Source organism: Lathamus discolor, chromosome 5 (assembly GCF_037157495.1).
Source record: "Lathamus discolor isolate bLatDis1 chromosome 5, bLatDis1.hap1, whole genome shotgun sequence".
Classification (NCBI taxonomy): Eukaryota; Metazoa; Chordata; class Aves; order Psittaciformes; family Psittacidae; genus Lathamus; species Lathamus discolor.
Window position 1 is genome coordinate 49302631 of NC_088888.1, and position 14389 is coordinate 49317019.

General features: G+C 40.5%; 1 protein-coding gene across 1 annotated transcript in view; it reads right to left on the minus strand.

Moving 5' to 3' along the window:
* ARFGEF3 (ARFGEF family member 3) overlaps positions 1–14389 on the minus strand; it is a 93608-nt gene that overhangs the window by 39024 nt on the left and 40195 nt on the right. Inside the window, exons 9-12 of the mRNA XM_065680745.1 lie at positions 11515–11619; positions 7005–7329; positions 5515–5627; positions 3922–4832 (exon numbers count right to left, since the gene is read on the minus strand). Of these exons, the coding sequence (XP_065536817.1) occupies positions 3922–4832; positions 5515–5627; positions 7005–7329; positions 11515–11619 (1454 nt within the window). The remainder of the gene's footprint in view (positions 1–3921; positions 4833–5514; positions 5628–7004; positions 7330–11514; positions 11620–14389) is intronic.

Genomic DNA, 14389 nt, shown 5'->3' on the forward strand with positions numbered 1-14389 from the left:
GAATAAGCTTTATCCTAGAGGAACATTTGAAATGAAACAACAAAAGAAAAAAACAGCTTCCAAGGTTAGTTACATGGTGAAGCAAAGCTGCGTCATTTGTCAGCTGCTGCAGTGGTTTACTGTGAATATATTCCTCCCATCATAAAGCTCATGTCTCTTCTTCAACAGAATACAACAAACCATTAACATAAAAAAAACCCCAAAAAGTAAATAAAAATCCAAACACAGAAAAGAAGCAAATGTTTTTCTTGCCTCGTGAGGGTTTGAAAGCTCTGTGCTGCTGCCTTCTCGGACTTTCCACTGTCGTCACTTTGGGGGCGTGGATAAGGTGAGTAACTGTTTGAGGGCGGATTTAGAAAGAGAGTAACTGTTCCAGGGTGGGTCTAAACAATGAATAGCTGTTCAAGGAGCAACCTTTGTGGAAGAGGGGTGATAGGGCTGGCCACAAACCATACCCAGATGGGCTGGCATGTGCTTCAGATAGATTTCTTATGGTAAATGTTGACAGAGAAACTTTACCTAGTACCAAAACTGCAGCTACGTGCTTGTAAGTAGCCTGTGAGTAGCTCCAGTAACTCCTTCACCACTGCAGGCAAAGATGCATATTAATACTTTGTTGGATGGAGGATCATGATATTGATGTAGCTAGAATTCATTTGATGTTTCATCTCTCAAATATCCACCTTGAGGACTAGAATCTGCTAGAGTAATAAAAACTTCAAGGCAGGGAGGTATATAAAAGAAAAAAAAAAAAGCAGCCCACTTTATTTTGTATTAAAATATTTAAAAATGTGTGCAACCTCCTATCCAAGACTACAATTAAAAAGGAAGGTGTACAACTGCACATAAAAGTGGCTATTGCGTAGTGGGTATGTATTTGAGCACCCAAAAGCATTTGGGAAAAATACAGTGCCTAATTTCCTCTAACATATGGGATGATAAACAGCTACATTTAAGAGATGCTGAGATCTGAAAAGCAGATTGGATAATATGTAAACTTGCAATGATGCTTACCAACATAAAAACCTTGCTGCGCAAAGCTATGGAATCAAAACTGAAAGGAGGTATTAAAAATGTTTGCTATGATTATTCACACACGGCACACAGTTTTTGAATTAATCCCTTGACACTGCAGTTCATGAGAATAGTTATGTCTGAATTAAGAGAATACTGATTATATTCTATATCAATTACAAAAATCTGCCAGCTATAATAAACGATGAGGTTAGCACACTGTCTTAACAGAGACAACAGTTCATTGAAATTGGCCAGGTAAAGGAGATTCTGAAAAAATGCAAACTTGATGCTTTGTGCAAGTCAAGATAATGTTGAGACTTTTTAGAAAATACTGTATTTTTTTAGACAGACATCACACTCCAGTGTCACTAAGAAATTCTTTGGCATTGGTTTTATCTAGCAACAAGAAGGAACTTTCTGAGGAAAGACGAAAACTGTAGATTAGGAAGGCTTTTAACCAAGTGACTTCCAAATCTTAATTTCACTACAGCTCTGCTTAGCTGACATCACTTTTTCCATGCTTATACTCCCATGCTAGTGCCTCAAAGTCCTACCTCCTTTCATCACCTTTCAATCCTGTGAAAATATAATCACATTAAAATACTATTTAAGGACCTAATTTGTAGGAAAGACTACTAAATTGTAGCTAATGTATTCCCATCCCCCCGCAAATTGTAAGAAAATTTGAAAAATTAAACAAAGCAAGTTAAATAAGGTCTCTCAGAAACACAAAAATACAGCTTCTGACTGCTCTCAGAACTGCACCTGTCTCTTTTATACACTCAGTCTCAACCAATACTCAAACTTCCTAATGTATTCTTCAGGAATTATAGATGAATAAATATTGTACATAAAATGAATATGACCAGTTTCTCTAACTTCATTCTCTAATTTATGCCTTACTCTGTTGGTGATAATAAAGGAGTCCTGAAGTAAGGACTCAAACGTTGCCTGCATCTGCAGATCAGACTGGTAACTCGAAACTCTCCAGGGGGAGCTCCTTCCCCCAGGCATGTGTTTCAACGTTAGCAAGTCTCTCCCTACAGGTCTTCAGACTCAGGCTTCTCTCACCTACACAGGAACACAAGCCCTTACCTTTAGCTTAATATCTGAGGTACAAGTTAAAGGACTGTTTCAGCTGGATTGAAACTCATTCCAGGTGTCCAGCTGAAACACGAACTACACACATCTTGTAAGAGCATAAAATTACAACCCTAACAGCCACAGCTCTATTAAAACACCAGGACACCTCTTCCTAGCTATGTTAAAACAGTAACTTGCTACTGTATTTTTCCATGATTCCTTATGGAGTGACATCTTCTAGAGAATATTTCACCAAATCATACTGGAAACATTTTGAAGTACAGATTTAGCCACGGGTGGCCTTTTTAGGAAAGTGAAAGGTCTTTCTCAACTCAAGCCTAGGCACAAGACTAGGTATCTTTTTGAGAGAGATGTACAAACCAGAAATTATCCACTTAATGCAGAAATTGAGTTACAGTCTTTCACCTTTCTTACTGTATTAGTCATAGTGAGTGACAACAAAAGCCAGGTTTAGTCTTAAGATCTAGAAGTCTGCTAGGTCTACCTATTCCAATCCTTTAAAACATTCCTTTAGAATGTTTTAGGATTTGACAAGCAAAAGAGAAAAGAAGCAGTATACTCATTCATAGATGAGGGAACAGGTGCACTAAAGTTTGAACTAGAATTCTGTTTTTTTGTCATAACCTCAAGATTGATCTTTTTCAGGAAAAAGAAATTCCTTGTGGCAGAAAGGATGCTTTTGAGTACCTCAATTAGGAATGTAATGAATATGAATGCCCTCTTCAAGATCTCTCCTTTCTGTGATATAAGATGGCCAGTCTTTCTTAAGAATGTTATCTACCATCTTCCTGATTTAGGGCTTATTAGGGCAGTATTTAGACAAGGTGTCAAGAATATTAGCTTATTCACTCAGCTTCATATCTAAATTATGCTGTATGATGATGGGAGGCATCTTTTCTTACTCTGTATGAGTTTAATGTGTGTGAGAGAGCACAAATGAATGAAGCAATGATTAGGAGAGAGCAACAGGAAAGGCAATTGTGGTGAATTAAGTTAAAGAAACAGAGAAATACATTCTAACAAACATTTCCACTTTGGCCACTGTCAGGAAAAATAAACCATTCTAAACATACATATATATATATATACACACACACACAAACTTACGCGCATTTTATCAACAGGACAAATTAACCTTTGCATGGCATTTTTCTGTATGATTGACCAAATCAATATCTCAAAGGTTCTAACCCTGAAAGAATTGCAGGAATTTAATCTCTTAAAAGGTAAGATTTTTAATTACTTTTCACTTGGTCTAGACTTTGAGCTTTGCATTTCCTGTTATATTGAATAGCAGTATTAAGAAAAACAAAAGAGTGAAGAAGAGAGTTGTTCCTCTTATCCTTTCAAGAGCTTACTGCTGTGGAATTTTTATCACCTTCTTTGCAAGGCTGGCATTACTAATATCAATATAGTGATGTACTAAGCTACTTAAAACTCTTTCAAAATAGGTGAGGGCCCAGCCTCTCTTTAATGACATCACGTGCAAATCTTCTCAACAGATCTTTACAAACCTGTAAAGAGGTATCTTAATACAGAAAATTCCATTTCTCTGTTGACTGTGGACATAATCCAGAGCCTGTTGAGAGTCAATGGACTGACCTCCCTTTGAATCAGTACCTGCATATTCCATTTGCTTTGCCCTAAATGAAGTGTGCTGCTGTGGAGGAATGTGCTTTGTGGTGCACAAGCCTCCTTATTCTGCATGTATTCTCTGAAGATAAAATCCTACACAAGAATCTGTGTACAGTGCTGTCACAGTGTGCATGCTGGTTAGACAGTAAATATTTGCTTGCAAACCTGAGCAGAATGTTGAAGAAAAGCTCTGAAGTGCTCCATCCACCTCCTCTATGCTGGGAAGAGATATAAGCCGAGGAAGAAGAGCTTCAAGTGACTGGATAAACAGCTGTGCACTGTGCTGGTCTGCTTCTTGGTTTTTCAGCAATTTCAGAGACAGAGCAGCAGTACGTAGGGACCTGTGTCCTGGACAATCCCGTGGTGTCTGCTCCTCATCAGCCAGGGAGCAATTGTCAGAGCCTATGTCTGAGACATCTGACCTGCCCGAGTCCTTCTCTGCTGCCATGGAATACTGATCACATGAATCAAATTCAGTCCTAGAGAGGTCTTGGTCATCTACACTGAAGTTACTTTCACTGTATCTGGATCCATATGACCGGGTCTTGGAATCAACTGATAAGAAGTTAGTTATATCTGGATAGACTATGGTGTGGCTTCTCTGAACAACATCTGGCTGGTCAATGATTTCTGATTCTGGTTCTCTATAATGAATCTCTCTGCTTTCACGTGCAGCTGGAGATGGCAGTGAGTTTTTTTGACTTCCTGGATTATCCTCTGGAGTTGTCTGTCCCATATCCCCTTCCAAAGTGGTCTGACCAGTGTCTGTGGTAACACTAATGCTAATATCAGGACTTTTCTCATTTGCTGATTCCCAGGCAGGATTTTCTGAGGACAGGATGCGCCTCTGCCACCTGAAGTCAGCATCATTGATCTCCATGGAGTCTCTGCTCGTCTCGGTCCCATCCTTCAATTCTTCTAAGCGACGAAGCAGCAGCTGGATTTGCTCTTCACTAAGACCCCTCCCTTGGCTCAGCTCATCCAATGCTCCAAGCAGGGCAAAGACACAGGACACTGAAGCATAACATGCTTCAATACCACCTTTGATGCATGCTTCTGTCATCCCATCCATGATACTACGATTAAATAGAGTTTATTTCAGTGATACAGCACATGTAGTGAACACATCACTATTATCCAACACCATCCCTCCATAACCATAACCAGGGAAAAAAAGAAGCAAAATTATCCTGTAAGACACTCCTGAGAAAGACAACTAGCATTAAAATGAGTTATTAAGTCTCCCAGGTGGACACAGCCATTCTGTAAAGGGAGTGCCAACCAGGGAAACAGTTACCGTGCATTTTATCAGCATGCACAGCATGTTTTCCCTTGCAGACAAGCACTTACACTGAAAAAAAACCCTTCAACACCTAGCTGAAGCTAAATTTAAATCTGTGTCCTGAAAATTATTTTACTACAAAATATGATCCAAAGATCATAACTGAGAATCCTTCTTGCTCAACCTGACAATGTTTAAACTGTCATTGCAAAGTTAGGGACCCAAACCCAAGAATTTCCAACTGTAAACCAACATATCTGGATATTTTGCCAAACTCTAGAAGGCAGTTATCTACCTATCTATCTTACAAACAGGCCCAGACTGACAACAAACCCTTCTTCCACTTTCACAGCTTATTTAAACCAGGGAGATTACCCTGGCTCGTATTTTGGCATGCTTCTGAAGATACAACTGTGTAAGTGTCCTGTGTGCATAGGTTTAAGAGAGAAGAGGCTAAAGGAGGAAACAAAGCATACAGCTTGAGAAGATCCAGATGGGACTTCCTTTTAGAAATAGACCTCTTCCTGGATTCTGACTCAGAAGAGCAGGGCCCTGCTAAATCACAAAGTTGTCGAGGACTGCCAAGTATCTGAAAAGAAATGGAACAGAAGTTACTAGAGGATTATCTAAGCATTATTTAAATACAACAAATGAGTCATAGTTCTATCAAGCCCTGGATCCCAAGGTAGCAGTACTGTAACTTCTCACAGCAAAGGAAAACAGCACACTGACATTCTCCTTCTGAAAGCTACCTTTCCTCTCTTTATAGGCAGAAAAGCAGATAGAGAAGCACAGAATATTCAACAAGAATCACCAGTAGAATGTTCTCCAGTGCCTTACATTTTTTACTATATATATTTCGATTGATACTGCACAAGGCAATTTTAATGCCTAAATATAAAGCTAGTATCTTGCATTGTATTATATACCAAAGGGAGCCTTTCCCTTCAGTCACTCAATTACAAAATGATGGAATCCTGCAGCGATTCCTTCTGACTCAACCTGCTGGCTGGCATCCTGGTAATGCCTGCCAGGAAATACAAGAAGGCTTTACCAACAAGCCCATATTAATGAGCAGAAAGAGGCAACAGATATGTCCTTCAGGAAACAGCATTAGACTGAGCTTTTCCTAAAACTTCATTTTTCATCTTCCTATCATTTAAAATTAGAGGACAACATGTGCCAGGGTGACTGTCAGTTCAGACAACAACCCAGTGTGTGGCTGTGTGGTGTTAGGAGACATCTTCAGGCTCAGACCAGCCTTGGTATGCACAAGCTAGAACTAAAATCATGTAAGAGACCACTGTTCCTCCAAATTATGTAAGTTGCCTTGTGTTTCACACCATGAGAAGAAAGCCGCACATGTGAAATAGAAGCAGCCATGATTTCAGCTGCTGCTCAAAGAAGTCTCACAGTGCTCCAGTCTACTGCTGTCAGAGGCAGTGGGCGGGAGGCCAGAAGAGGTCTTGACATTGCTGCTTAAGACATTGGCAGCTCCTTCTGGTTATTCTAATAAAGCTCAAGGAAACCGTATTTAAAAAACCTGGCATGCAATCAAAGCATATATTCACTTCAATGCCTGGAATACTACACTGTGAGGATGAATGTCTCCTTCTAGCAAGAGCAGAGAGTGAGGAAAGATGCCAACAAAGTTGAGAACTGGTTCACTATACTGCATCTCACCCAAAAGAGCAGTCTAGACTCAATTATAAGATCTGCTCCATGCAGTACCACAACACGAACACTGACAGAGTTGCCATAGCAGCTTGCATCATGGAGACAAATATAGCTATTATGGCTTTGCATGTCAGAAGGGCTTCGATGCAATAGCTTTGCTCAGAAAAGGTGATTTCAACATCCCTAGTGCTAAGGTATAGAACGGACTGGTATGCACACATCAGCAACATTTACTATTAAACAAACATTTTGCTTTACACGTCTGGATTTGCATGTGTGATTATCCTACCTCTTTCATAATTTTGATGGCTTCTACTCGGTGCTGAGGTGGTGGGTAAAGCAACATCCGGTGATAGAGAGACTGCAGCACAGGCTTCATGGATTCCACTGACCCCACCAGTCGAACCAGTTCTGCTGCAATATAATATATGGTTCGTGCAACAGGCCCACTAAGGGCAGGTGCTGTGGAGGAACAACCTGAACCCCGTCCATGATCAGAGATCCCTGAGGAAGGAGAATCAGCCTCAAGGCAGATGCTGCTGTGGGCAGAGGTGATAGTTTTGTCATGGATAGGATTTCCCAGGATTACTACTAGGGCTGGACACAGTTGCTTCCTGAGAAAGAGAAAAACAGCAGATGGTAACTGGAAAGAAATAATCTCATAGGAAGAGATTGAAAATAGCCCATGGTTAAACAAGATACACACTCTTGCTTTAATGATCAGTCAACAGCAGTGGTTAGATAGAATAACAAATTACGCCAGGCTTTTTTTCACCTCCTAAGCACCAGAATGCTAGTACATATGGAAATATTTTTGGGTGCTTTATAAACATTGTACTGATTTTGCAAATTCATGGCGCAAATGACAGCACTGTCATTTACAGGGTATCATGGCTGCCTCTTTCCTTTACTGCAACCTATCACAAGATAGAAATGCTAGTTTTCATTGCTAAGTGTTTCTTCTTCAGTCCACCTTGGGATCTTAGAAGAAATCCCAAACCAGTCTGTGTTAACTAGAAGACCTGATGTTCCACCACAGAACTGAACATGCACGTATTTTAATAAGCACCCTCTCTGTTTTGCTGGCTTTTGAGAACATAAAGATCTCTACAGTAACTCAAAGCACTGCAACTTCTCTTCAGCCACTATACACTAAAAACACTGTCCTTCCTTCAACTGTCATTCTGCATGAACACTCAAGTTTAGCGATTCCATAGCAGTAGATCACTCTTCCTGTGGAACCAGAGCCAAAACCAGCTCAGCATTTTGCTCCATTAGCTGTTCAGCTTTGCACTCACGCACTTGACGTTTTACTTCAACCTACAACACCCTAATTAAAAAAGCAAAGTGCTGCATGAAAATGCAGTCCCAAACCTGATTTTCACCCACATGCTTCAGAGGTACAAGTTGGTGGCTAGAGCAAGTATCCAATGACAAGTAATGATTCAGCATAAAAAGTAACATATCTTCATAGATAAGTACATCTTATTTTCTCAAGATTTTTATGCAGTACAGAACTTCCATTGTTTCTCTTAATGTGTTTGCTGAAACAGCTTGGCTTCCTGAAGTCACAGAAGGAAACACAGCTTTTAATCAGACATCAGATAACTATAAGTTTGAGTCTGCTTATTTCTTTCTCCCATGAGGTACACTTCAGAACATATCAATCCACTGTGTAAGAAATGTGGCTCCCTTGAAGCAGGTATAATCACTGGTTACAACAGCAACATTCTCCACACATCTTTGTCCCACTGAAGTGCTTCTGTAATAAACTATACAGAACACTGTCAAAAGAACAGAGCTTAATCTTCCTTTCTGCTTCCTTCTTCATCTTCTGTTGAGAACTGACTACAGAGTGCCAGCCAGAAAGTTGTATGCATGCAGGTAACACCTCCTTAAAGAACAAAAACAGTTGTCAGTCTGATTCACAGCTTCACTAGACAGCTAATGGATTACTGTGTAGTTTTACTTCCATGTATTCAAAATGATGCTTGCAGTTTACGCTGTGTCAAGTCTTCCTAGTACCATTTTTTATCCCCACTTCATCTTAAGCATGTAGCTGGAGGATGCATATTCCTTGGCAGGTTAATAAGTCCTGCCCCTTATAGCTTGCCCTCATGATACATAGTTACAGATATAAACATCTGTAGATTTGCAGCATGCAGTGGATCATCAAAATGATGTAAATTTAAAATAAAACAGGAAGTGTTTTCTTTTAACGAAGTTTATTTCAGCGACCTTGCTTACGGAATAGCCCCACAGACACATAAGCATAATCAAATGGCTGGGTGATATTCAAGGGCAGAATCATCTGAAATCATCACTGCCCATCATATTTGAAAAATCATGGCAGTCAGGTGAAGTTCCCGATGACTGGAAAAAGGGAAATATAACCCCCATTTTCAAGAAGGGGAAAATGGACGTCCCAGGGAATTACAGACCAGTCTCACCTCTATGCCTGGCAAAATCTTGGAGCACATTCTCCTGGAAGGCATGCTAAGGCACATGAAAACCAACAAAGTGCTTGGTGACAGCCAGCATGGCTTCGCTAAGAGGAAATCCTGCCTGACCAATTTGGTGGCCTTCTATGATGGGGCTACAGAACTGATTGCCAGGGATAGAGCAGTTGATGTCATCTACCTGGACTTGTGCAAAGCGTTCAACACTGTCCCACACAACATCCTTGTCTCTAAATTGGAGAGACATCAATTTGATAGGTGGACCACTCGGTGGATAAAGAACTGGCTGGATGGCTGCATGCAAAGAGTTGTGGTCAATGGCTCAATGTTCAGACAGAAACCAGTAATGAGTGGTGTCCCTCAGGGACTGGTGCTGGGACCGGTCTTGTTCAACATCTTTGTCGGTGACATCAACAGTGGGATTGAGTGTGCCCTCAGCAAGTTTGCCGATGACACCAAGCTGTGTAGTTTGGTTGATATGCTGGAGGGAAGGGATGCCATCCAGAAGGACCTCGACACGCTTGTGAGGTGGGCTGATGCCAACCTTAGGAAGTTTAACCATGAGAAGCGCAAGGTCCTACACCTGGGTCGGAGCAATCCCAGGCACAGCTACAGGTTGGGCAGAAAAGAGATTAAGAGCAGCCCTGCGGAGAAGGACTGGGGGGTGTTCGTCGATAAGAAACTGAACGTAAGCCAGCAGTGTGCGCTTGCAGCCCAGAAAGCCAACCGTATCCTGGGCTGCATCAAAAGCAGCATGACCAGCAGGTCGAAGGAGGTGATCCTGCCCCTCTACTCTGCTCTCGTGAGACCTCACCTGGAGTATTGTGTGCAGTTCTGGTGTCCTCAACATAAAAAGGACATGGAACTGTTGGAAACAAGTCCAGAGGAGGGCCATGAGGATGATCAGGGGACTGGAGCACCTCCCGTATGAAGACAGGCTGAGAAAGCTGGGGCTATTCAGCCTGGAGAAGGGAAGGCTGCATGGAGACCTCACAGGAGCCTTCCAGTACTGGAGATGGACTCTTCATTAGGGACTGTAGTGATAGGACAAGGGGTAATGGGTTAAAACTTAAACAGGGGAAGTTTTGGATATAAGGCAGAAATTCTTTTCTGTTAGGGTGGTGAGGCACTGGAATGGGTTGCCCAGGGAAGTTGTGAATGCTCCATCCCTGGCGGTGTTCAAGGCCAGGTTGGACAGAGCCTTGTGTGGGATGGTTTAGTGTAAGGGGTCCCTGCCCATGGCAGGGGGGGTGGAACTGGATGATCCTAAAGGTCCTTTCCAACCCTAACTATTAGGTCCCTTCCAACCCTTGGGATTCTGTGATTCTGTGATTCTGTGATTCTATGATTCTATGAAATGAGTTTGCAATGAAAGAGAGAATTCTGCTTTTACATTAGGTGCTTCCAGGGGCCTCAGTACAGGGTCCCTGTGCAACACTGCCAAGTGTTACCAACCTGAAAACTTTCTAGTCCAGCAGCCACTGATTTTCCTGACAGCAAGGGAAGTTACAGGTGCCTCTACATGTTGCATACTTAAAACTGAGCCCAAGTCAAATACTTCCATTTCAAAAATTACAGGATAAAAGCAAAAAAACCACATTTGCCATTAACTGTCACGTATATCTTTACTTAACACAATCACCTGCCAAGGTCACAGGACGGCCATGGACTACCTGCAGATTAGTTACATTCTTGCTTTATTACTGTTACTTAATTATCTATATGTTATCAAAAAAAGCACTACTGAAAACGAAAAGAGGGACAAGGATTATTTCAGGCGCTTTGAGCTGATGGTATCAAACAATTTAGAGGTAGATATGAACACTAAAGACATCAGGCCTTTCTGACGAAGGGTATTGAAAAAAGAATTTCTTAATAAAGTAGAAGTACTAGGAAGACCATTTTGCCTCAGCCCTTAACACGATGCAGGTTATAAACATTTCTGGTCATCAGCACACCATCTAGCATTAATTTTGCTTATCTTCCTGTATTACTGCATCGGACTAGTAAGAATCTCTACAGCACCCTTCTACAGTAAACAGGATACATGTGTGTTTAATGCCACACACAAATCCAAACTATTACAGAAAGCGTAAGAGGTTTTCTGTTTTGGCTAAATACATTAGATTTCATTACAGTGATAATTCATACAGGGATTTAATGTGCTAGCTGAGCATGAGGTTCTAACCAGTCTTATATGAGGCACAGGACAAACTGATAGCTGATTAACAGCAAGGTCTGCTCACATCTGAAGATTTATTACAAGTTTGTATGGCTGGGGGAGAAGGTCCTTTTATACTTACCAGCTGAGTATTTGCATTAGTCTTCAGATGTACTCACCATATTAGATCAGTGAATCCTTTGTGCTGGTGCATGCTGGGAGAGGAGCTGTTTAACATGGAGAGGATGCACTCCAAGTAAAGGAGCTGAAGTTGCCGATTGTCACTGGCAAAGAGAAAAGATGCCATTCATGTCACATTTAAGTACAGATTATTTAATTTTCTAAAATAACTACATTAGTTCACTTGAAAATTATATCACAATCTACAGCAGTGATTTAATTTGCTTCTTTCCTACAGATTTACAATGGTATGATCACCTTTATCATCCTATTTATGTTGTACTGACCACATGCATTGGTCCACTACTTAACAAAAGTAAAATCTATGTGAAAAGAAAGGAAGAAGAAACCAAAAATAATTATTCAAATTCAACCTAAAAAATTGAGGTGAAAGGAACCCTTAAACAGAGGAAAGTGTTCAAGGCCAGGTTGGATGAAGCCTTGGGTGGGATGGTTTAGTGTGAGATGTCCCTGCCCATGGCAGGGGGGTTGGAACTAGATGATCTTGAGGTCCTTTCCAACCCTAACTATTCTATGATTCTATGATTCTATGAAAAGGAGACAACTGGAAGATTTTGGACTATTGGGTAGTTTCTTCAGGCAATCTGAAGGGCATTTAGGCTGCTGTCTTCTGGTTATTTTTTCTCTTTTCTTGGTGACAGCTACATGGTCAAAAGTCAGTGTCTACAGGCAGAAAGTCACATGATGACATGGTTATCTTTCAGGGCCTTGCCAGTTACTCTGTCAAAACCACCTACACAAAGTGAGCTTCATGAGAAAGACCCAGAACATCCTGTGGACACCTGGAATTGCCACATTTGTACATACAATATGCTTGTACCTACTCTTAGAATTAGCCGTGGGATTCAGGAGACAAGCAAGGCTAACATCTGCCTTATGAAAGGACTCCCCCATGCCTATTGCATTCACATACTGGTTTTCACTCCTAAAAATACTAGGATTTAAAATCACTGTTTTTTTGGTCTGAGATGAGAGTTAGAGGAATGTATTTTCTGATGTACAATGGTAGATGAAGGAAGCAGTAAAGAATGGATTTATCTTAACTGAAATTAAGGAATGAGAAATGTCTGCTCTTCCGTCACTGCCTGAATTCCTTTTGTTCACATAGCCGAACTTCCACCCAAGCAGAACAGTACCTGTTCCACATGTCATGCTGAAAACAGTGAATCCCGAGGCTTGAAGCTAGATTTCTAACTCTACGCTATATAGGGTTTAAAACTGTTGGCTGGTTATATATTTTAGAGGCAACTGCCTTTTCCTCACAACATTCCGCATCTATTTGGAAAGATGTACATACTCCATGTACAACTGCCTTTTTTCCTCATAGCTTCTATTGCAATGCGTCTTCATGCAGATCATCAACATATTGCTGCTGATACTTGTATGGGCATGCAAAGGGTATTGCTGTACTCTTGACTGCACTGATGCCTCTTACTACCAAATTGTTTTCCTGCATGTAAGAAATTAATATTGGACTCCTGCACACCTCTGCATAGCTGGTGTGTTCATATCACTGCTGCCGCAAAGTCCAGAGTCATTAAAGTCACCAGTGATCTCAAGAAAAAAAAAATCACCACCCTGAACTCTTTCTCACCACTCACAGCTGTGCCTCCCTCAAAACCAAATTCTAATAGGCTTTAAATTTAGGACGACTTCAACTAATCTTCAGACTAAGAAATTAGAACAGGCAGTATAGCACACTACACCCTCTCTTCAATGACCTGGAGGTTCGAAAGTTAAGGTGCTGGCAACAAAATGTTTTGAAGGAGATGCTGAAACTGGCCTTGAAAGAAATAAAGGCTTTTCATTCGCAGAGTTAGTTCTTTAATAAGCCATCCTAATTGTATTTATTTTCCTCAGATTCAGTCAGAATTCCTTACTATGCTTTGCTCATAATTAGAGATCCTAACAGTCTAGGTACATATTTACAAGCATGCAGTAAATCGTGGATCAGTGAGTACTTTTAAGTCCTCTGAATTCTGCATTGTACTTTGTCTACAGTGTGCCTCAGTCTGTTCTAATTCAGTACAGTCTCACGAGGAGCTGGGATTGCAAATAATTTTAAAAAGACTTATAGTGATTTTGTCAGGTAGTTTTGGTATTTCATAATCAGCAATTCAAAGTCATCATTTGGTGGACAATACTTATCAGATGATAGTTGTATATATCATCACACGTGGGCAATATTTGATACAAAGAATTAATCTTTCAGCTGGTTTGGCCACTTCCTATTGTTAGTATACACCTTTCAAGATTTCTTATTGTCCTGTAATTAGGCATACAACTAAAAAAAATTATAAATGTTCCTTCAGGAGATTCAGAAACATGTTTTTGTTTTCCCAAATGCTGACACTGATTAAATAACGCTAAGTAAGGCACTTTTCCCTTTCAAATCTTGTAATTAGAGACACCCATGGGAGGAAAGTCTATAGAACTGCACACAAAGATGTCTGCTGTCTTTGGCTCTGATAGTTCCTAAGCCATAGGGTTCCTGAAAATGGTAGAATATAAAAAAGGAAGTATTGATATATGCTTGTTTTGTGTATCTCCCATTTCCCTGAACTCATCAGAGGCAATTTTCAGAGACATGCAAGCCAACCAGAGAGACAACATTATGGTATGTTTCAAAAAAATAGTTTCAGATCATTTTTTTTGCTAACACTCAGGTGATTTGCAGCTGGCCGTGGTAGCAAGTTAAGTAGTATTTTAGTGATATAGAAACAATGTTGTCAAGTGAGAACTTGTTTTTCCCTTAAAACATTCAAATTATTTTTAGCTTGTTATATTTCTATTTTATTTTTTTTAATAACTGCTGTATAATGTTTGCATTGCCTTTAGTAGGGTTTCCACCTC